The sequence below is a fragment of the Lissotriton vulgaris genome, chromosome 5, assembly GCF_964263255.1.
Source record: "Lissotriton vulgaris chromosome 5, aLisVul1.2, whole genome shotgun sequence".
In the NCBI taxonomy this organism is placed as follows: domain Eukaryota; kingdom Metazoa; phylum Chordata; class Amphibia; order Caudata; family Salamandridae; genus Lissotriton; species Lissotriton vulgaris.
Window position 1 is genome coordinate 1,168,820,399 of NC_141693.1, and position 22,709 is coordinate 1,168,843,107.

General features: G+C 45.4%; 1 protein-coding gene across 2 annotated transcripts in view; it reads left to right on the top strand.

Moving 5' to 3' along the window:
* The window catches only part of GRK5 (G protein-coupled receptor kinase 5), a 638,763-nt gene that overhangs the window by 193,478 nt on the left and 422,576 nt on the right, over positions 1-22,709 (top strand). For both annotated transcript variants that reach the window (XM_086922934.1, XM_086922935.1), the window contains exon 2: positions 19,949-20,044. In XM_086922934.1, the coding sequence (XP_086779060.1) occupies positions 19,949-20,044 (96 nt within the window). The remainder of the gene's footprint in view (positions 1-19,948; positions 20,045-22,709) is intronic.

Consider the following 22,709-nt stretch of genomic DNA (forward strand, 5'->3'; position numbering starts at 1 on the left):
CCGAAAACAATATTTACAATTCTCCATTGGCAAACAACAGGAAATTAACCGCCTTAAGCGAGCTAGAAATAGTTATAAAATTAGAGAAAAGAGAAGGCAGTTTGATGCCAAATGGACCGGGCTAAGGGAGCCGCCAGAGCCAAAAACTAAAAAAAAATACTGGCATCTGATCGCAGAATTCTGCGATTCAAGACAGGGCTCTGCCTATTTCAATTCCAGAAAAGGAGTGGGTGGTTTATATCTCACTATTATATCAAAACAATGGTACAGTACCTATTTTGACACCCTCCATAGAGGAGTCTTCTCTACTAGAATGTGGTCCTCCAAGGGATGAAGTTGCAGGTTACATACAGAATAGTAGATCCTCAGGCGCAAAATGGCTGGATCGAATTCCGATCGTATTAAAATGGGCGTGACTCAGAACATATTAAATTATGTGTTGGTAAGGCCGCCTATCAGGCTGGAGCTCTGAACAGAGTTTATAAAATCTCTGAGAGACGTCATTTTGGTCATGTCCTGTCAGTATTTAAGGTTAAAATTCCGCCCTCATTAACCTACGCCGCAGAAGTATTGATAATAATTACTGGCTCGCCTTTGACAAGGCTGAAGGCCGGTTCTTCTGCCAAATTTGTAATCTAAATTCTCTGGCCGCCCCACATGTTTTACGCTTAGAATTTGGTCTAGTCTCCTCTTTTATTTTAGCTTTGTCAGCGCTCCTGAGGTGGGGGAACGCTCTCCTCTGGGGAGATGAGGGCTCCCACGGGGCTGCCATGAAAGTGGAAATCTTTGACGAGCTAAAGGATTATTCAGCATTTTTTTAGCTCATTTGCATATGCAAATGATTTATTTGGGCTCAGTTTATATAGTAATTCTTCTATGCCAAAGTCTGCATTGAAGCTATTCATAAAGAACTCTGTAAGCTCTATTAGCATGGCAAGAGATATTGCTTTAAGTAAATCGAAGTCCCAAAATGAGTTGGTCTGTGGTAGTGCCTTGGGAAAAGGCCTCAACCTTATTTAATCTGGAATCACCCACATGGGACTAGAAGACTGATGCTTCTTTTGATAATTAATATGTTGCCCTTAAGAGATGTTACTGGCACATGGGATAAAATCCCGAAAGAGGAGAGAATTTGTGAATTATGTTATACTAAACCCAGGATCTTAATCGTGTTTTATTTGTGTGTCCGGAATTACTAAGGACAAGGTGCTTGTTTTTAAGACCGTCATTTATTAAATTTAATATTCATTCAGCCCAGGAGGCCAGAAAATGTGTTTTATCGCCACTAAACGAAATGGTCTGTTCTAGGATACTCCAATTTTTAAAAACTTTTTGGGCTCTTTATTAGGGTTTATTTAAAATCTCATTATTTGTTGCCATTACTGTACAAAAAGTATATTCACCCTTCTGCTGCATTCTTTTATCTATTGTTGTATTTTAGGAAAAAAAGGGAAATATTTTTTTATTGTATTGATGCATTTTGTGGGCTTCCGTTGGAGTTCCTTAACAAATAAAACTTTTGTATTGTATTGGCTATGGCCAGACTGATGATGACGACTCGGAGGCTATGCACATTTTACCACATACAGTAGTGATGCTGACTTTTACATGGACTTCAAATATGCCAATAACCTGATGTGTCTCCAGAATAGGACATTTCCTTCCTCTCTTTCTATGCTTAGTAGGCGGTTTCATCTTTTACAACAGTTATTGCGAGGAAGGCAGAAGCAGTGATGGCTGAGTCCTTGCTTCTATTTAAAAAAGCATTTCTGAACCCTCTCATGTGTGCACAAAAAAATATTTAGGGCCTGCTAGTACACAGGCATTTTACCAGATGCAATAGATCTGACTCAAACTTTCTGCCCACCCACACGTCAACGTTGAGTCTGGTAGTTCAAACACTGTCATCGGGGTAAAATCCCAATGCCTTTTCCATGGCTCCCTGCCCTTTGACGGCATGCAGCTGTTTAGTGAGTGGACTGACTTTAACCTTGGAACACTTCAAGGAAAGCAGGGATTTGGCTTCCACCCTAAGCCTGGCCACCCCTTCACTTCTAATACAACAACAATGTCTGAAATTATGTGATACTTCTAGGCTGTGCATTGTCATCAATGGTGTCTATCTCGATCCCTTCAAACACCACCACAACTGTTTAGCTCCTTCTGGGGCAAAAATGAATTAAGAAGGCAACATCAGCAGCAGTAGATCAACTCCCCACCATGTTCTGCTGCTTCCAGACCTCTGATTCCGACTTCCCTTTTTATCACCTACTGGTAGGAGGGAGGGTCTCCAATCTTGACACCCATTGAGAGGAAAACGATGTCGGACTGCGGGGTCACCCATCTGATCTGCCAGGGCAGAGCCCTTCCTTTCCAGTTCCCAGTCTGTCCAGTGAGCGATGACTGTTCCTACACGACGTGGGCTTTACGATCGGGATTCAGAAGTCTCACCTTACTCCCACACTGAGACTGACCTTTATATGGATGTTGCTTGGCATAACCCTTGTGAAGGCCTTTCCTCCTCAAGAGGATCGCAGATGATCGGGCAGTGGTTCCAATCTGTTTTTACTCATGATCTGGTCCCAGCCTGCATGTCGTGAACCTTCTAGGGCTAATGGCCTTCTATTTTCCATTGGTAGCTCAGTACTGGTTTCTGATGAGAGCCCTCCAGTGGTCTCTGACGAGGCTGTGGCTCCAACACAAAGAACTTTTTTGGCTTAGGCATGGGTAGTCCAGTGTGAAGCATCATGATCTTCACTGGTGGTTGGACCACTCTACTCTGATAAAATGTCGTCCATTCAGACCTTCGCAGGCTCAGTCTACCATGTTCACGATGGGATGCTGATCTGGGTTGCCGGATGGCACTGAGCTTTTCGTCTGTGTTGGAGCATCACCGGCACATAAATGCTTGTGCTGCGGGTCGTTTGTCTTGTCCTGAAGACCTTTGTCCTTCCATCTCAGGGAGCAGTGATCAGATGCTATCAAACAACACTCCTACTGTTCATTATGTCAACAAACGGGACATTTTGGGTCATTGAGCTCTATGTTGGGAAGTTATTCACTTGTGGACATGGGTAAAGTGACAGGGAATCTTCCCAGTTGCGATCCATCCTGTAGACTTCCTCAACACAAGAGCAGTTGCCCTCATTATCTTGATGGAGGACCACAAGTGGGAGATGCACCCTAAGGCAACTAAGCAAATCGTATGCAGATTGGGGCTTTCATCTGTGGATCTTTTTGCCATGACTTAGAGCTGGAAGTATCGTCAGTTTTGTGCCATACATTTCCCACCTGATAGGTCCATGGTGGAGGTATTCATGTTCAACTGGTCTCAGGACTTGCTGGACCCATGCCCAGCGATCTTGCTTCTGTCAAGAGTACTGCGGAAAGGTCTGAAGGACTGGGTGCAGTTGATTGATTGATCTATATTGGGTGAGGAGGATCTGGTACACCGGCATTTATGCACTCCGCATTCGACCTCCTCTCCTCTCCCTTTTCTTGATCAGATCGGAACTGCTCTCGCAGCATGGTGGTCTGGCCCTCCACCTTTCTGTAGATTCACATGAAGAGATTAAGCCAGGGGTCGCTGTGGCAGCTAGAATCCATAGACCTTCCCGATCGGGTTACAGACATCACTATGGTGCCCACGAAGCATGCCCCCACATCCATATATGCAGCCCACTGGAACAAGTTTGTTCAGTGGCTTGCATCAAAAGGCTTTAATCCGGTTATATTTCACCTGATTGTAGTGACGTTTGCATTGTCCCTGGTACAGCAATGTCGGGTAGTGGCTACACTTAAAGGCTACCAGAAAGTTCATTGTGCGTTTGTGTTACTATGACCGCCTTTTCCTGTTTAAACTGCCACAAGAGGTGTGTCTTCCAAAAGGTTTGCTCTATTTATGTCTCCTCCGACCCAGTTTACTGTTCCTTAGCAGCAATTGAACCTTGTTTTGACTTTCTTCATAGCACCTCCATTTGAGCCAATGCATATTTGCTTAGTTCAAAACCTTACTTTAAGAAGTGTTTTGTTAGTGGCAATTACTTCAGCTCGCAGGGTTGGAGATCTTTGGTCCTTTTGGTTTGTACTCCGTTCTTAGTTTTCTACCCTGATTAGGGGGCCCTTCACATCAGTCTATCATTCTTACCAAAATTAATTTCTGCATTTCATACAAGCCAGTCTCTTATCCTTCCACTTTCTTCCCTTCTCCTCATCGAACTAAGGAGGTAGAACGTCTGCATAGGCTGGACACCGGCCATGTAGGGTCATAGTACATGGACTGCAAGCAACTGGATGACAGTTGATGACCAGCTTCTGTGGACTTTGATAGAGCTAAAAAGGGCAAGGTGGTGAACAAAACACATCATTTAATGTGGAGTCATCCGTTGTATCCTGATGCATTATTCCCTGGCTGGGAAAGACCCCAGAAGGGTATTTGTGCTCATTCCCCCACAGTCATAGATGCTTCTTTGTCTTTTTTCAGAGGTGTATGCCAGACAGCTATATAGTTGATCTTGAATACTTTTAGAAACACTTCTCCCGCACGTTTCAGTCTTGCAGCGATGGGCACTTTGCCTGAGCTGATTCCCTTCATTAACCAGCACTAATCCATCCCATCTCCCAGGATAGTACTGCTTTGTGACTCGTCTATTAGGTAAAGAATCTGCTAGAAGGAAATAAATTACTTTGCTGATTTTTCTGGTGGATACAATAATCTTCCCACAAATTTCTCACCATCTTCCCTCCTTGATGATAAGCTAGTGACATGATTAATAAGACCCCAAGGTATGCAAACGTGTTTGTTGATGTGTAGCTCTCTCAGTTCCTCTTCCTATACTGTATCGGGGCATAGATAATATCAGTAATTAATGATATTGCATCCGGAGGCATAGTCATCGTTGTACCTGTGGGGATTCACTTGGTACAGAGAGTCATTAGTAGGATAAAGGTTCTCGGGACCAGTCTGCATCAAAGAAGGAGTCTTTATTAGTTGAGGAATATACAGGAAGATTATATACCGATTTAGGGTTTGATGGAAGGAATTTACTCCATCAGGGCGTTTGAGGGAAGTACTTTTTCACCTTGAGGGAGTACCTGCCCGTCATCTCTTGCATTGGCAGTAACTTCTGTCACAGTGGTTCCTGTCAATGCATTGAAAGTTTGACAGACTGCTCAGTCAACATGACAGAGCCCTAAGGCAAACTTTCAAATGTGTTTTCAAAAAATTTCATATCTGGGATTTTGTTTTGAAAATCAAAAAAAAAAATGACTGCCATAGGAGTTTTCTCCCTTGGCGAGGGGGTAATTTTTAAGTTTTCACTGCCCCTGGCGGTGACAGCAGGTGAAAACGTGCGGGTACACAAATGGCAAAACCTCTGACAGCCATTACTCTGTCAGGAAATCTGAGACAAGTGTATGTCCGTGGCAGAGGAGAGGTAATCTCCTCTGTCAACATACTGATGGTCCGTCTTACTCTAAATGAGGCTGCCTGATCTTTCTTTTGGCAGAGAGGGTACACCGTCGCCTTTGTGAAACTCTAAGTCGGGCCCAGTGCATTTACCAGAAATATTGTTACCAAAGGTAACACTATCTTTAGTTTAAAGGACCAGGACTGAGGAAAACTTGGCTATATACCTATTAGCCTTAGGAATGGAGTGTTACGGAGTACCCTCTCCACCAAACTCTTAATCTGGCCCAGTGTATTTACCAGAAATATTGTTACCACACTTAAGTAACTTTTTCTTTGGTTTAAGGGTCCAGGGACAGATAGCTTCTCATATACTGTTTGGAATTGGAAAAAAGTTTCCATTCCAGATTCATAGAGAGCCCTTCATTACTCTGAGTAGTGGATGGTCTATAACCCCAAATCATTTTTTGTAGTCCGGGTGGCTCAGAGATTATCAGATCCATCTCATGGCCTACAAGCTCAAGACTAGGTTCATAGGCGCTAGTTGATTTGTTGACCTTTGCGCAAACCAGCTGGGTTGGGTGACCCCCTGGTGTGGCTTTGGAATACTCTAAAGGAACCAAGGTTAATGGACAGCCGTGGTCAAGGGGGGTGCACATGCTCACACCATGCCTGATGGATGAAAGTGGGTTCCAGGGATGCTTAAGGATAGGTCTGCTTTCTTTAATAAAGTGGTCATTTGGTATTGCAGGGTCACGTGCTTGCCACAAAGAAGGTCCGCTCTCCAGCACATCATCACCTCTGAAATCTTTTGAATAGAGTGTGCTGTAGGCAGGTCTGGTCTGACTGACCCGGGGCAGTAGGAGACTCCTTTCAGATAGCAGGCAGGCAGACCGCAGAAGAGATCCGGGCATCACTTCAGTTGTAGTGCAAAATGAATGAGACAGGCACAAAGCAACTTCTCCCGGGAAGCACAGACTAGAGCAGTCTATTCTGGTAGGTAGGTCCTTGAGTTGCTGTATGGAATGAAAGTTTATATTTCCATTTTGTGTCATTTGAGCCGAAAGCTCAGGGTCAGCCAGTTCAAATGAAGCAATCAAAGATTTGGGGCTGGCCATATTGTTGACTGTCTTTCACGGACTGTCTGCCACCCTTTCAAGAGTGGGTATGGAGTCTAAGTCACATACCATGAGAGTGAGTATTTTGCTGCTAGGCAGAACAATGCTTGCTCTGCACTCAGCATCATGTGTGGGTTGCATTAGTATATGCTCCTGGGCAGATTCTAAAGGCTTCCAGTCAGGGGGTTTACCGAGATGGGAAGGTTTATGGATTGCCCCAGTCGGCAAGCAATGGGCCTGCAGTACCCCCCTTTGGTTTCTAAAAGTAGACCGCCTTCCTTCGCCTCAACACACGTAGCAGTGTTCCACAGAGTACAGATAAACATGCAGGAATGTGTCAGACCTGATGAGACCAGGAATGGAGTCCTCTAAGGGGTGGACTCGGCACACATCTCCACAGCCACGATGTTCCCTAAAGGCAGTCATCATTCTCATGAGCCAGCAAACATAAGGTCATAGGGTTGAATGTATGTTTCAGATGGGCTAGTGATTAGGAATCTTTTAGCATGCTCCATTTCCTGGATGCAGGCAGGGCCGGACTTTGCCCTGGCTGCATCCAGGAAATGGACCCCTTGGGGTTGGGGTGCCGCCGAGCTCTTTTCCAGGGCCGGTTTTTCGGCCGATTTTGTTACAGGGCCGATCATGCTGCAAAAACGGCCCTGTAACAAAATCGGCCCCCAGGGGCCCAAAACCGGCCCCCACCCATGCTGCACACCAGGGTATTGCCTAGTGCCCGCTACGGCCAGTCCTGCCCAGGATGCAGCGGGTGGATATGTGGGGGGAGCATTAGTGTTCGGGCTCAGTGGTGCCTTAGACAAGAGGCCTCCAATGCGCTACACAGACTATAGGAACTATTAAGATTATTTACAAAATTGAATAATGGGGCTAGTAGTCATTACTGCTGAAGGTTTTCATCCCTACTATTTGATAGTGTGTCGTTGAACCCTCTGTTCCAAAGATGAACTTTAGTTTTTGTCAGAATCTTGTTAGTACTTGGTAGGCAAGCTTAAGCTGGGGAACATTTGTAATTCGGGTACCAATGGTAGGCAAGAGCATAACATATACGACGAGCTTGATGGTCCTTTATTCCTATCAGATTTGATGCTGATGTGTTTCTAAATGCACCGGTCGACGTGGAAATACTGTGCTGCCATTTATCAATTCCAGGGTATTGTTTTAGTGATGATGCACTATAGTGTGAAAATAGGAAGGCTGATCTTACTGAAATTACAAAAGACCTATTGTTTAATTATCTTAACGCAGCCTCCATTGCCTTTTGGCTCTCGCAAGCTTTATCAACCTCATACAAGGGCACTTATCTTTTATTTTAAAATTAAGGAAAAACATATTAACATAGATGACTGACCAAGAGATAAATATTCAAGAATGTTATTTTCTTTTACTAACTCCAATATTCGTTGTTAATCCATCTATCTCTTATTGTGTTCAGCTGCACAAGGTATAAGGCCTGTAAAGCGATTGCAGTGTCAGAACAGCTTAATTTAGGATCAGTTTGCCATAATTGACAGTTTCAGTCTCCTCTGAATCGCATGCAGATAAATGAGATGTATACTGGAATGGGCACCAAACACTTTAGTTAATTTTTTTAAATTAAGGCCTGAAGATAATAATAGACCGTCACCTACCAGATTAAAGAAAAAAATGTATTTTAATGTGTGGATGAAGGACACGAATTGCAGTTAAGATTAACATGTTCATGCATCTGAGTCACTCGTTTGTAAATTGCACTCCCCCATACAATTTGGACAACCACACTTAATTACTTAAAAAGTAAACTTCCAATGAGTGTTACTTGTGTAAGTTGTCTCGTTATGCCCAAATTTGGGATACATTACAGTGATTTCAGATGAAGAATCCCTTAAAGGGAGGATTCGGCATTTCAACCCAACATTCACCGTGAGCAGCGATTTCAGGAAACCTCTATGCATTTCTAAATGTAATTTTGGAGTGGCATTAAACGATATTGGATATGCCCCGATCCAATGCTGTGAATGCCACTTATGTTGCAAAATGCTTTGGCATTCAGAAGCTTGAGCTGTTTTCAGTTGCAGGAGGTCTAAAGAATCTGTCGGTATTAACTTGTGAATGGCCTCCCAGAACACTCTTTCCGGATACTTCCATGCACCAAATCTGTATCTCATTTGACCCCACCTAGACTACACATGCCTGGCTGGGAACATTAGATGTTCCATCTCAATAATTTAGTTATATTCCATTCAGAGCTTATAGGGAGCCCACTCCCCTATAAAGGACACATTTACCAGTAATTTTTCCTGAAAGCTTTAAATCTGTCAAGTTATGTTATTATGTTATGATATTTGTATATCGCACAGCTGCCCCAGCAAAGGGGCGTCCCGGCGCTACCAGCATCATAAAACCGCAACCATACACCCAAGCAGAAAAGGGCGCTAGAAAAAAGAGATGGAGAACTTGGCCTAATAAGAAGGAAAAAGGAAAGTTTTGATGGCTCTCCTAAATTCAAGCAGGCTATCTATACTGCGAATCTGGAACGGTATTGAATTCCAAAGTCTAGCCGCCAGATAGCGGAAAGACCGGCCACCTGCACGAAGACGTTTCGCCCGGGGTACAGTAACCAAGTGCTACCCCAGGGAGCGTAACTGGCGGGAGGGAGCATAAGGGGTAAGAAGATTTGCCAGTATGCTAGGCGTGGAGAGCTTCAAAATCTTAAGAGAAACACAATGTTTTGAATTGAATACGCAATAAGTGTAGTGATCTACTGTAATTCGGATGAGTCCAGCAAAGGTATGTACATAAAGTGTGTGTGAAACTTGAAGTAAGTGTGCTGTTTTAAATATCAGGATATTCAGATATTCGGTTTGTTTCATTGTCTGCTTTGAGCTATTCCAGAGCCACTTAATGACCCTGCATTGTATTGTGGCTGTGGACCAAGCCAATGTTTTCTCCTAAAAAAAAGAGAAATACATTGACATAGGAAGATGCAAACACATTTCCCATAGCTATTCTATGTACCTGAAAAGTCATTGGTCTTCCCCTTTGTTCAATCTGGGCCCCTCTTTAAAAAAGAATACATTTATGGCACCTAAAATAACATTATTATCTGCCCGTTCAAATCGTATGTTATTATGTAAGATTGCAGGCCAGTTAAAGCTTGCAGTGGGTCTAGAGGGCATTTTCTATTCAAAATATAGACAAACAATGACTGTGGTAGAGTATTCCAATTTCTCTCAGTAAATATGTATATATGCCATGTAAAATATTTCCAACTATACTAACATTAAAAGAACATTTTAAAAAACGATTATCTTAATTGGTTTTGCTTCTTACAAGTACACCATTATATAAAGGAGACCTAATCTCTGGGGGACTTTCTTGGAAATCAAGAATTTACCATCCAAGGCGTACTAACAAAACTTTAAGTTTGTGAGTAAGTTTTGTCTGCCCATTTCCACACTGGTTGCCTACATATCTGAAATTCACTTTTCTTAGCAAACCATAAAAGAGTACCCTGTGGTACTTTGTCCCCCAATGACTAAATCTCTTATTTAACTGGTATTTCTGAATTAACAAGAGGGAAAGCTGGTAGATGACGCGATTCCTTCTGCAATTATCATTTTTTGGCAGACCGTCATTACATTTGGCATTATCATCCAATTCATCACTTTGTTTACAATGCAAGCTCTTCCTTTGATGCACAAGTTGCTCACTTATTTTATCCAGTTAGATTAAATTTGCTCTTTAGGCAAAAGTGAATGAATTTCTGTGGTAAACCAGTCCGCTTTTTTGCCTCTTTTTCTTTGTAGAATAAGCATGCTGCATGAGTAGCTGTAAAGTATATGTAAACTCATCACCAGATTTGCAGGTCTGCTTTCAAAACATTGACCTCAATCTTTGCAAGCTGTGAAAGCTGAGATTCTCAGTGCACGGAGGGATAAAACTGTTTTTTTTATATACTTAACAAATTACTTTCCCCACAACCTCAGTATTTAGAGTTTACATTTTTTCGCTTGCATCAGCATTTTGCTGGCCTTATCATTGCCACTATGCGTCTCATATTTTATGAGTGCCACCGGTATCCTCAGAAAAGCTTCCACAATTCATCACTTTTAAGGATCCAACGTGGAGTACTCTATATGGAAAGCGCCTCGAGTTCCAGAGTTTGGTGAGGGCAGAGGCGGCTTAGGAGGAGAATGCCACTCTGTCTATTGCTTCCCACCCTCTCCTCTTTGACTTACCCCCCATCCTCCTCTTCAGGCCACTGTCAGGCTCATCATTACCTCCTCCCCCATCCCCATTACACTCATGGAAGTGGTAGCAATGTCTGTAAAAAGGGATGTCCTGTAAGTTAGAGGCAGAGGGTCAGTCTTATAGAAACAAATATGACTATTCAAATATGAATTTCAGTATTTTCAACCTAACCTTACTGAATGACTACAAAACCTAAATAAAGGATCATAATCGGGTGTTGAATTCCTATCGCTAAATGTCCATGGCAAATTGCTTGGGGTCAAGGACAACAAGTTTTCATGTTTATTTTGGTTTCCTGGCAGATACTCCCAACCACCTGCACCACAAACACTTTGGCTGCTGGTTTACAGTACCACTATACGGATCTTTTAAAGAGGTTTACCTTTTAGACAAGGTCTGTATCCGTATGTATGTAAGGTGTTCAAACTTGTACATTTTGTTTATTGGAGCAAGATGCAGGATGAGCGTTCTAAGGGAAAGCAGAAATCTGAGCATAGCTTGTCTTTCTGATGATGGTTTAAGAATAAAACTCGTATGTGTTTGCAAAAAGTAAAACATTAGGGCTACTTGTAAATTATAAAAAATTGTGCTTTTTTGCATCAAAAATATAAATTTGCTACTAGAAAAAAAAGTTAACATTGTGCAGGTTTAGATATCGTTTATTTGAGACACCAATTAATAAAATGTTTCCATTCCAATGTTTAAAAAAACATTAACAATGGAGAATTAGTGTAAAACCATTATTGGTAATATCATAGGCCCCTATTATATTTTTATGTAGCCCAATTTTTAAAGAAAATTCCATAAGTACACCTGCAATGTCATGTCCTAGCATTGGTACAGATTTATGACTTTCAGGTATTTATAGAGTTTCAAGAAGTTGTCTCGTTCTAATCTAGGACCCCGATCAATAGTGTGACCTTATGCCCCTATACGGCTATAATCCATTCATACCCCTATAATGGCATAAACGATCTGAGCAATATTTCAGCCATATTTCTGAAACTCTCCTCTGCAGCTCATTACAGTAGATGACACAGCAGAAGCCACTATCTTAGATTCCTAGATTACACTCCGAGTTCTTCAACAAGATAAAACTCGGCAACCTGGGAAAACCCCGCTTGCTATGTTTTGATTAGTAATAGAACTCTAATGAGCACTGAAAGGACATCTTTATTGACGTCTTATGTCCAAAAACTTACGTCAAACAGGGCACCTTTCAGGTATAAATATTACCAACGTTGCCTTAAGCAAGCGCGGCGACTACGATAACGATGGTGTGGTGAATACAGGAGCAGAACAGCTGTCCCTTGCAGAGCCCAGCAGATGCAAGCAGCCCACGGACGCTGCCCCTCCTCCTCCTTTACGCGCTGAGAGAGACGATGTCTTTTCTCTTGCCGAGAAAATCCAGCTCCGGCGTTTCCAGCCTACTCTTGCGAGTGACTGGGATATCGAGCCCTGAAAGGAGATACAAGACCTCCAACATTCTATTCCAGAGGTATGGTGTTGACTAAACCCTTAGAGAGAATTCTTGAAGCAAACCTTGGCAAAACCAACTTAACTTAAACTGCTACTTACTTACTCCCTTCCAAGTATTAGGCTTAGGTCAGGTACACTGGGGTAGGCATAGTTAGAAGCACCAGTTGAGTACGTTCGCTAAATGTATATATGAATGTATATATTTTATTCATTTTAACCATTGTATGGCTAAGAAACCATATCAATGCTTTTACAGTATTATTTCGCAATCCTCCTTTTACTGTACGCACTTTTTATAATAACAAGTCTTGCAATTGTGGCAATTCATTTCTCTTGCACGAGAAGAAAGACTGTTCAATAAATAATACCTTTTATTGAAAACGCCCGTCTCTCTATTTCTCTGCATCTTGGTGAAAGTAATCTGCACAACTGACTGAGTAAAATAACTGTCTATTGTTTTACACAACTCTAGAGATTGACTCTTATTCTAAGGAGCAAAGTTGTCATGTTTATGCGGTTGTTGGAAAACTGAATCCCTTCTTGTCTGTGCTAGGGAAGCTGATCACTTCCTATTCAGTCAAGAAAGTTTCCAGTGACCTCTGAGCTAGTTGGTAACAAACCCAATTAAGTTTAGCATAGTCCGTAGAGACCTGGAAGACCGCACTTCTACGTCTACACTGCTGTTTGTTATTCCAATGCGCAGGGCCTAGAGGGAAAATAGGAACTACACTACAAAGTAAAACCGGGAAACCATAATCCTAGCAAGCGTTTATTATTTCCATTCATATATTTGCTCATGCGAAAATCTGTTGAGTAAAGGCACATTCACTTTACCAACACCCCTTTTTTCCTCACCCTGACACAGATTTTACTCTTTTCCTTGTCAGAAGTACATCTCCAACCTTTTCAAGTGTGGGAAGAGATTGGAGTTGATGAATACCCTTAATTATGTATGCTTGTGGATATGCACATATTTACAGGGCATTCCAGGCTTGGAACTACCGCTTCCTGTTACTTTCTAGCACCTCTATATGGATTTGCAGAAAGTGGCAAAATTAGAGTCTTGCTAGCATCCAAACTCTAATATGAGCCTAATGAGAACCATACCATAATGTATCACTTTAGAAGATGGTTGCAAAAGGGGCATGTGGAAGTATTTACAGGACAAGTAGAATTCAGAAGCATCCCTTGCCTTGGACAGGTTGATAGTTTAGGTAATGCCTCACCTCCCACAATGGATGGAAAAAGTCAAATAAGAAAAAGAGGTAAGTAATGGTACGGCCCTGAAGTGTCTGCAACCAAATGTGAACAACAGGCTGCAGCACTGTGGCATCACAAATTGATGGAAGCTAGTTACCAACTTTATAGAAATTAACCACAGGTGATAACACCAGTACTTAATTTGGGTTGGTGGCAGGGATAGCACTATTTTTGGAATTGTGACTTATTATTCATCTCATATTTTGATGCTGAAAGGGAAAGGAAGAAAAGAGAAAAATAGGAATCCAGTGTCAAAGAAGGTAAGGAAAGATGGCAACCAGGGCCGAACTGGTTGTAGTGGGCACCGGGTATTTTCCCACTGGGCCGGAGAGGTGGGGCCGGTTTTGTGGTCGCAGGGGGCCGCTTTTCTTACAGAATGCCAGCATAATCGGCCCTTTGTAAGAAAAGTGGGAGCAGTGCTTAGCGGCTAACAACCTCCTCCCTTCCGTTCCCAGGGCCAGTGAAGAAGCTACCTGCCAGGGCTGGTTGCTGTTCCCAGTCCGGCCCTGATGGCAACCTGCAAAAGTGAGGTAAAAAGACAGTATTGGATGGGAGAAGAGAGGCGTGGATAGAATCAAGAATAGCCACTGTTCATAATTTGAGTGGGTGATGGAGGTGGGGCCCAGTGGGCCTCATCTTTGGGGACTAACATACTTTTCATCAGAAAACTTTGATCTAAATCAAGAGAGTTAAAAATCTCAAAAGGGGGAGGAGGATGAAGAAAAAGGTGGAAAAACAGTGACAGGGAGAAAACAGTGATGACAAATGATATGCAAGTTTGAGATAATGGCATAAAGTGGTGGTGGATTAAAGAAGCATGAGGTAGAATGAAGACTATGCGGCCTTCGTATTTGGCACGCGGACCCTGCTTGCAGGCCAGGTCGCTCCCCCACTGCCGCACAGCTCCACCGGTTTGTCAGCCCCGATGCCGCTGCCCTCCCGAGCGTGAGTTCGCTCCTGCTGTCACGAGGTTCGTTCTTAGCATTCTCTGCATTCCTAGTTTTATAGCTTCTGTGCTTTCTCTCTAGATTATTGTTTTTCTTTTCGCTGCCTTGCTGACCCTTATCTCGCTCCCCCCTCCCCCCTTTCTCTTCTGTATCCCGCTCCTTTACCGCCGCTGTCCCTGCGGCCACGCCCCCTCGCCGCCCCGCTCCTCCCTCCCAGCTGCTCCACCCTCCCAGCTGCTCCTCCCTCCCAGCTGTTGTATTTTCTGAGTGTATTTTCTGTGCCTCGTATTATTGTATTTTCGCTGCTTGCTGACTCTTATCTCGCTCCCCCCTCCCCCTTCTCTTCTGTATCCCGCTCCTTTACCGCCGCTGCCCACGCTGCCACGTCCCCTCGCCCCCTCGCCGCCCTGCTCCCGCCTCCCAGCTGCTCCTCCCTCCCTCCACACCTTAAATAGCGGCCGCCGCCGGTCGCGCCTTTGGCGCGCCTGGACCGCGCACAGCACCAGAACCCCTGGACCCTGCACACGCCGCGACGCCAGAATCCGATACAACACCAACATTCTCCTTGCTCTCAACACCGGCCGAGACTAACGCTGCTTCCAAGCCACCCCGAAATGCACCCACGGACCAATCTCCTGCCACACCTGCAACTTCACATGCGACAGAACCACCAAAACCCAAAGGACCGGACCCAACCACCTTCACTGCATACTCCTCAACACCCGCTCCACAAGCAAACATGCCGTTGAGCTCTGGGACCTGCTCGACACCTCCGCCCCAGACGTTGCCTTCCTGACCGAGACCTGGTGGAACGACTCCTCTGCACCTGACATCGCCATAGCCATCCCGGACGGCTACAAGATCTCCCGCAGAGACCGCACCAACGGAATGAGAGGAGGAATAGCCATCGTCCACAAGTCCTCCCTCCATGTCCACACCCTCGCAGACGATCCCTCAACTCTGCATAACACCTGCACTTCCGGATCCAGACCGACTCCAACACCACCCTCCGAGGAACACTCATCTACAGACCTCCTGGACCCCGGGCCCTCTTCAGCGAGTCAGTCGCCGACCTCGCCAACACCCACGCACTCGCCTCCACGAACTACATCCTCCTCGGGGACCTGAACTTCCACCTCGAGAACAGCGCCAACTCCACCGCTCTGATCGACAACCTCGGCCTCCGTCAACTCGTCACCAAACCCACCCATGCCGCCGGCCCCACGCTCGACCCAGTCTTTTCCACAAGCTCTCAGGTCACCTTCAACCACACCACCGAACTCCACTGGACCGACCACCGATGCATCCACTTCACCTTCAAGAAACCAACCACACACCACCGCACCCTACAGCTGCTCCGCCGCTGCTGGAGCAAAATCACCGAAGACCAGCTGACCTCCACCCTCGCCCAGAACCCACTCACAGACTCACCCGACCCAGACGCCGCCGCCCGTAACCTCAGACAGTGGATCGACAACTGCGCCAACACTCTCGTCCCGCTCAAGAAACCCTCATCAACCACTCCAGCAAGAAAACCGCCTGGTTCACCAAAGAACTCCAGACCTCCCAATGTAATTGCCGGAAGCTGGAGAAGAAATGGCTCCATGACCACACACCTGACAGACCAACAGCCCACATGGACACCGTATGCAGACATCACCACCTCATCAGAACAACCAAGAGATATTCCTTCAAAGCCTGCCTGGACAACAAGGCACACAACAGCAAAGAGCTTTTCAACATAGTGAAGGAACTCTCCAACCCCAGCACCAACACCAACGACATCCCGCCCTCGCAGAATCTGTGCGTCTCACTGGCCACCTTCTTCGATCGCAAGATCGCCGACATTCACGACAGCTTCAACACCTCGCCCGATCTGACCACGACATAGCCCACCCCGAACGCCTCCATTACCCGGACCACGCTACACGGATGCACGGACCGGATTTTGTCTTCTTCTTTTCTGACCTAAGGCCACCTCGGATAGTTCTGGACGTATCCTTCCTTTACTACTCTCTCTCCGACTAATGGCACGGGGTGCCCAGGTCTTCACCTTACCTACTACCACGTGGCTGACTGTGTATCCGGTAGTCACCACCACGCACCTGGACTTCTACATAGCGTATCAGCCCTGATGAGTCACATCTCTCACACGGTGTGACGAAACACATGTCGGCTGGCTATTATTCTCTGTACTGACCAACAATTGACCTATATAAAAAACAACTTTCACCTACATGAAACTTTGTGTTTTGATCCTTTTGAATGTTTCACGTGCTTCCGTTCTCATGTAGAATTTGCGTTCTGACTTCAGGACCATTGATTTTACCAGCGTGTGCACGGGATCTGTTGTCCTTCACTTTCGGATTAGGTCTTCCTATTCCGCTGCAGGGGTGGGTCTCTGGGTTTGTGTTCCCCAGTCCTGACTTTGCACCGCGTGCTCACTGCACGAACAGTCCTATCAAGAGATCACACCGCCTAGAGCGCCACTGATTCCTGCTCTCTCAACCCAAACCCAGTCTTTTTCAAAAACCCACCCGAACGCCACCTGCACCAACCAGCTGACCTCCTGGTCCCACGTCAACGACGACGAGACACGCAAGATCATGAACTCCATCCACTCAGGATCTCAGTCAGACCCCTGCCCGCACCACGTTTTCAACAAAGCAGACTCCACCATCGCACCCCAACTACAGAAGGTCATCAACATCTCCTTCGACACAGCGACATTCCCAGAAAACTGGAAACACGCTGAAATCAACGCCCTCCTCGAGAAGCCCAAGGCGGACCTCAAGAACTTCCGGCCCATCTTCCTGCTCCCTTTCCCGGCGAAGGTCATCGAGAAAATCGCCAACGTGCAGCTGACTGCCACCTCGAGGACAACAACATCCTAGACCAGTCCCAGTCCGGATTCAGACGGAACCACAGCACCGAGACAGCCCTCATCGCAGCCACAGACGACATCCGGCGCCAACTAGACAACGGCGAAAGCTCAGCCCTCATCCTCCTGGACCTGCCAGCCGCCTTCGACACGGTCTGCCACCGCACACTAAGAACACGCCTCCAAGAGGCCGAAATCCAGTAGAAGGCCCTGGACTGGACCACGTCCTTCCTCTCCGGCAGAACCCATAGAGTTCGCCTCCCACCCTTCCGATCCGAAGCCACTGACATCACCTGCGGCGTACCCCAGGGCTCATCCCTCAGCCCGACCCTGTTCAACGTCTACATGGTCCCCCTCGCACAAGTGGGCCCGCCAGCACGACCTGAACATAATCTCCTACGCCGACACCCAGCTCATCCTCTCCCTCACCAAGGAACCGCACACCGCCAAAACCAACCTCCACGAGGGAATGAAGGCCGTCGCCGAGTGGATGAGGAGCAGCCGCCTGAAACTGAACTCGGACAAGACGGAATTCCTCATCCTTGACCCCACACCCTCTGCCTGGGACAACTCCTGGTGGCTGACCACACTGGGAACAGCACCGAGACACACGGACCATGCATGCAACTTAGGATTCATCCTCGACTCCTCCCTCTCCACGTCGAAGCAGGTCAACGCCATCTCCTCCTCCTGCTTCAACACCCCCGCATGCTTCGCAGGATCTACAAGTGAGTCTATACCGAAACCAGAAGAACGGTGACCCAAGCCCTCGCCAGCAGCAGGATGGACTATGGCAACGCACTCTACGTAGGAATCCCGGCCGAACACCTACAACGGCTGCAACGCATCCAGAACGCCTCCGCCCGCCTGATCCTCAACATCCCTCGACACAGCCGCATCACCTCCCACCTAAGAGACCTGCACTGGCTCCCCGTCAACAAGAGGATCACCTTCAAGCTCCTCACCCGCGCACACAAAGCACTCCACAACACCGGACCAACCTACCTGAACACCAGACTCAACTTCTACACCCCCACCCGCCAGCTCTGCTTCGCCAACTTCGCCCTCCCTGCCGTCCCACGCATCCAACGAACAACCTCCGGCGACATATCATTCTCCTTCCTCGCCGCCAAGACCTGGAACACCTTCCCCACCCATCTGCGGCTGACACAAGACCTGCTCACTTTCAGGAAGCTCCTCAAGACCTGGCTCTTCGAGCATTAGCAGCACCCCCTCCCTCCAGCGCCGTGAGACCCTCACGGGTAAGTAGTACACTCTACAAGTTCATTGATTGATTGATTGATTGGTATTTGGCACGCCGACCTTTGATAGTGCTTCTACTGCCTTCTAAACAAAACTTGGTGCCTTGGCACTCATTAAAGTTATTTTATTTTTAAACAAATTAAGCACGGACTAGCCAGTGTTGGTATTCGGCAACTTTGGGCTCTTAAGAAAAACTGTGGGGCCCTACACTTATTTAATTAACAAGTTGAGCGCCGGGTATCTTGCCACATATAAGAATCGGAAAGGGAGCGTGGTGTGTTGGGGGAAAACTTCTAACAGACGAAAGCATCCTGGAAAGTATTCTGTTCGTGTGGATGAAATAAAAAATGAGTTGTCAGTAAGTTTTCCTATATACAGCCGAGCCAAAAAAAAGAGAATGCGACTGTGTTAATAAACTATTCCTCGGGGAAGTAAGCAGAATGCTGCAAGCATCGACACTCTAAACTAGAGCTAAACACATTATTTGCAACGAAAGATTATTTACAATTAAACAAATGGGTTGTAAAATGCGATTTAGCCCCGCAAAGAGCAGTTTTGAACATCATTGATGAGGTTTAAGGCAAGGTGCTGCATTTGACTAAATCGGGGAAAGGCCACAAAGGTGATCGAAAACCTGGGAGCTAGTGATCGACAAGCGATCGCGGTTTGCATCGGAGATTATTGGTCATTACATAATAAATGGTGCATTTAAAACGTGCAAATTGTTTGGCGTATAATAGGGCATCTATAGAAAGCTATGCTTGTTTTTAGCATAAGGTTGTGACGGGTGGCATGAAACTAGTGGGAAGTAATTGTCAATAGGGCATTCTACGTGTTTGTCACTTGGAAAACGGTGTATAAAGAAGGGTTATGTGAAAAACATAGAGAAAGGAGAATGCATAAGACATGGTTGTTACCTGTAATGATTCGCATAGAACTGTACACATCCTGTTAAAGTCCAATTTGAGAAGATTAGTGTCTGAAGTGTGTGGTCTCAAAAAGTAGATTTATTGCAATCAAAATGGTAAAGAAACAGCTCTCTTCACATCTTGTGCGGATCACATACATTTGTACAAGGACACTCCCATATCACACTAAGATAAGACTTGTGTAATGATAATGTCAGCTGCCTTAAAGGATGGTGTATGGCAGTGGGACAAATCTTTGAAAAGTTGTGTGGGGACATGGGTAAACAACGATTTTAAGAGTGCTGGATAGTAATCATGGGATCCTGCACCACAAATGAAGTGTATGAACACAGTGATTGACACTCGAAGACAGTATAATTGAAATTGACAATGACATTAGTAGTAGAGCATTTTCTTAATCTAACTTTTTCATGCAGGGGGAGGAGGAAAACGCAAAGGCAAAAGCAAGAAGTGGAAGGACATCCTGAAGTTTCCACACATCAGTCAGTGTGAAGAGCTGCGGAGAACGACAGGTAAGGTATTCTTCCAGTCACCTTTTCCTGCTAATCTCAGACTGATGAGTTATCTCATAAGCAAAGAAGGAAATGTTTTTGTGGTAATGAACGGCCTTGCTAGTACATTTGAGGAATGTTGATGTGGTGCCAAGGAGCACTTTTATGAAGTATGTTTTTTTATGAAAGCCTGAAATAGAGTATAGAAACTTGAAACTCTCATTCTAATCTCTGTCTCCCGTTGTCACCTAAATTACTTTCACACTATCAGAGCGCAAACAGTGTGCCTCCCACTCTGGAGGAACTCGTATTGTGCCAGCCTTCTTGGCTTTAGAATGATTTGCCTGTATTCTGTACAATTAATAGATTGTGGTGAACGATTCTAGTGATTGTGGACGCCTCCCAATGGGATTTGGAGTGAGCCCACTTAGAAACACACGAGGTCATGACTGCCCCCAAAAACGACCTTTCCATCTGCCAAGCCTGGATATCGATATATCTTTCAATTTAAACTCAGTCAAGACTGAATTCATCTTCATCACTAACATCACCAGACAAATCTGATCTAGAATTAGCCCTTTCATTGTAAACTAAAGGAATTCATGCTGTAACTCACCACAAAAACAAAATCACCTGCATTTATGGAGTGCGATGTCTCAATCAAAGCCCACATCATTAATTAAATTCGTCTTGGTGCCAGATGAGGTATATACAGAATCCAGTCGTACGCTCTCAAAGTAAACTTGTGAGCATCACCCAAGTCAGGTCATCTCCACCATATTTGATAAATCTATGGACGCCCTAGTATCTAAATCCCTCACAGAAAGCTCTGTGTCACCCCACCAAAAAAACAAATGGATTCTCTGGTCATCCACCTAACTTTCTGTCATAGCCATGTTACCAGTTTGCTTTCGTGCTTTGTCAACGGGGTCCCTACAACGGTGGTCTAGGGATGATTCATTAGTATCTTTATTATTTGGCCTCCCACCTTCTTGTTATTCACGTTTGGTTTAATGGGGGATGATCCGACCCTGCCTAATGATTAAAATAATCCCTGCTGGGATTTCCGCGCTTGCAAGCCCTGCTATATGGCTCTCCACTCCCACAATGTCTCTAGTAACTAAAGTGGTGCTCCTAGTCTGGAGAACTTCATTTAGACACATGCAATGGGATGGCAAACTTACGCAACAGACTCCTCTCGAGTATGGCACATGGTGAAGAGAAGTAGGGAAACTTCAGGACTTAAAAGCTTGGGATCTCATTGGCATCTCTCAACTGGGAGATATGTGGTCCTGGACACACATACGTTCCTTTCAGGAACTTCAGGCCACATATAGCTAGCCAGCGTTGGTATTCGGCAACTTTGGGCTCTTAAGAAAAACTGTGGGGCCCTACACTTATTTAATTAACAAGTTGAGCGCCGGGTATCTTGCCACATATAAGAATCGGAAAGGGAGCGTGGTGTGTTGGGGGAAAACTTCTAACAGACGAAAGCATCCTGGAAAGTATTCTGTGAGTGTGGATGAAATAAAAAATAAGTTGTCAGTAAGATGTCCTATATACAGCCGAGCCAAAAAAAGAGAATGTGACTGTGTTAATAAACTATTCCTCGGGGAAGTAAGCAGAATCCTGCAAGCATCGACACTCTAAACTAGAGTTAAACACATTATTTGCTGAAACATGTTGACCAAATACCATCCTTAATAGACAGTTATTGTGTCAAACTGTCTCACACTCATTTTAATCTTGACACCATGATTTTCCCTAATGAAGTTTTCCTTAATTATTTATTTTATTTTTCTATTTATTTTATTTAAAATACTTGTAGAGCGCAGCTGTCACCTGGCAGGTATCCTGGCGCTGAGAGCTTACTCCTGAGATGGAGGAGAAGGGAGGTTTTTTCGGGGTTGGACGTAGACTGGATTTAAGGGAAGAGCCAAGTTTTGATTCGCTTCCTGAATGGCAGGAGTTGTGAAGTTTGGCGAATATCGACCGGCAAACTGTTCCAAAGCTTGGCGGCGGCCACTCTGAAGGATCTTCCCCCGGTCCTTACCTTGTTAAATCTAGGTACTGACACAAGGCAGGCTGTGGCGGATCGTAGTGTTCTGGTGGGGGTGTACCAGGAGAACATTTTTTGTAAGGGTCTGGGGTCCATTCCGTGAAGTGCCTTAAAGACCAGGCACAGTGCTTTAAATGCTATTTGTTGCTTTAAAGGGAGCCAATGTAGCTCGGCTAAGGCTGCAGTGGCCGAGGATCTCCTGGTCCAACCAAGGGCCAGTTTGGCTGCAGCCGACTGGACTCTTTGGAGTCTGTCCAGTAGAACAGCAGGGGACTCGAGCAGAAGAGCATTACAATAGTTAAGGCGACTAAGGATAGTGCACCTGACTATCAGTGCTCGGGCCTGGGCAGGGAGGAGTGGCATGATTTTGCGTAAAGAGCGCAGTAGGGCCGAGCAGGTGGAAACTATTTTGGTTACCTGTGTTCCCATGCTGAGGTTGGTGTTTAGCATAACACCCAGATTGCGGACACTGGAAACCGGCTGTGGTTTTTCTCTGATTTCGGGGGTGCCAGAATTCCGCAGGAAGTAAGCGAGGGATTCGGCTCCCAGGACAGAACAGGACCTCGGTCTTGGCGGAATTGAATTGCAGAAAATTCAGGTGTAGCTAACTAGCTGTGTCTCTTAAGC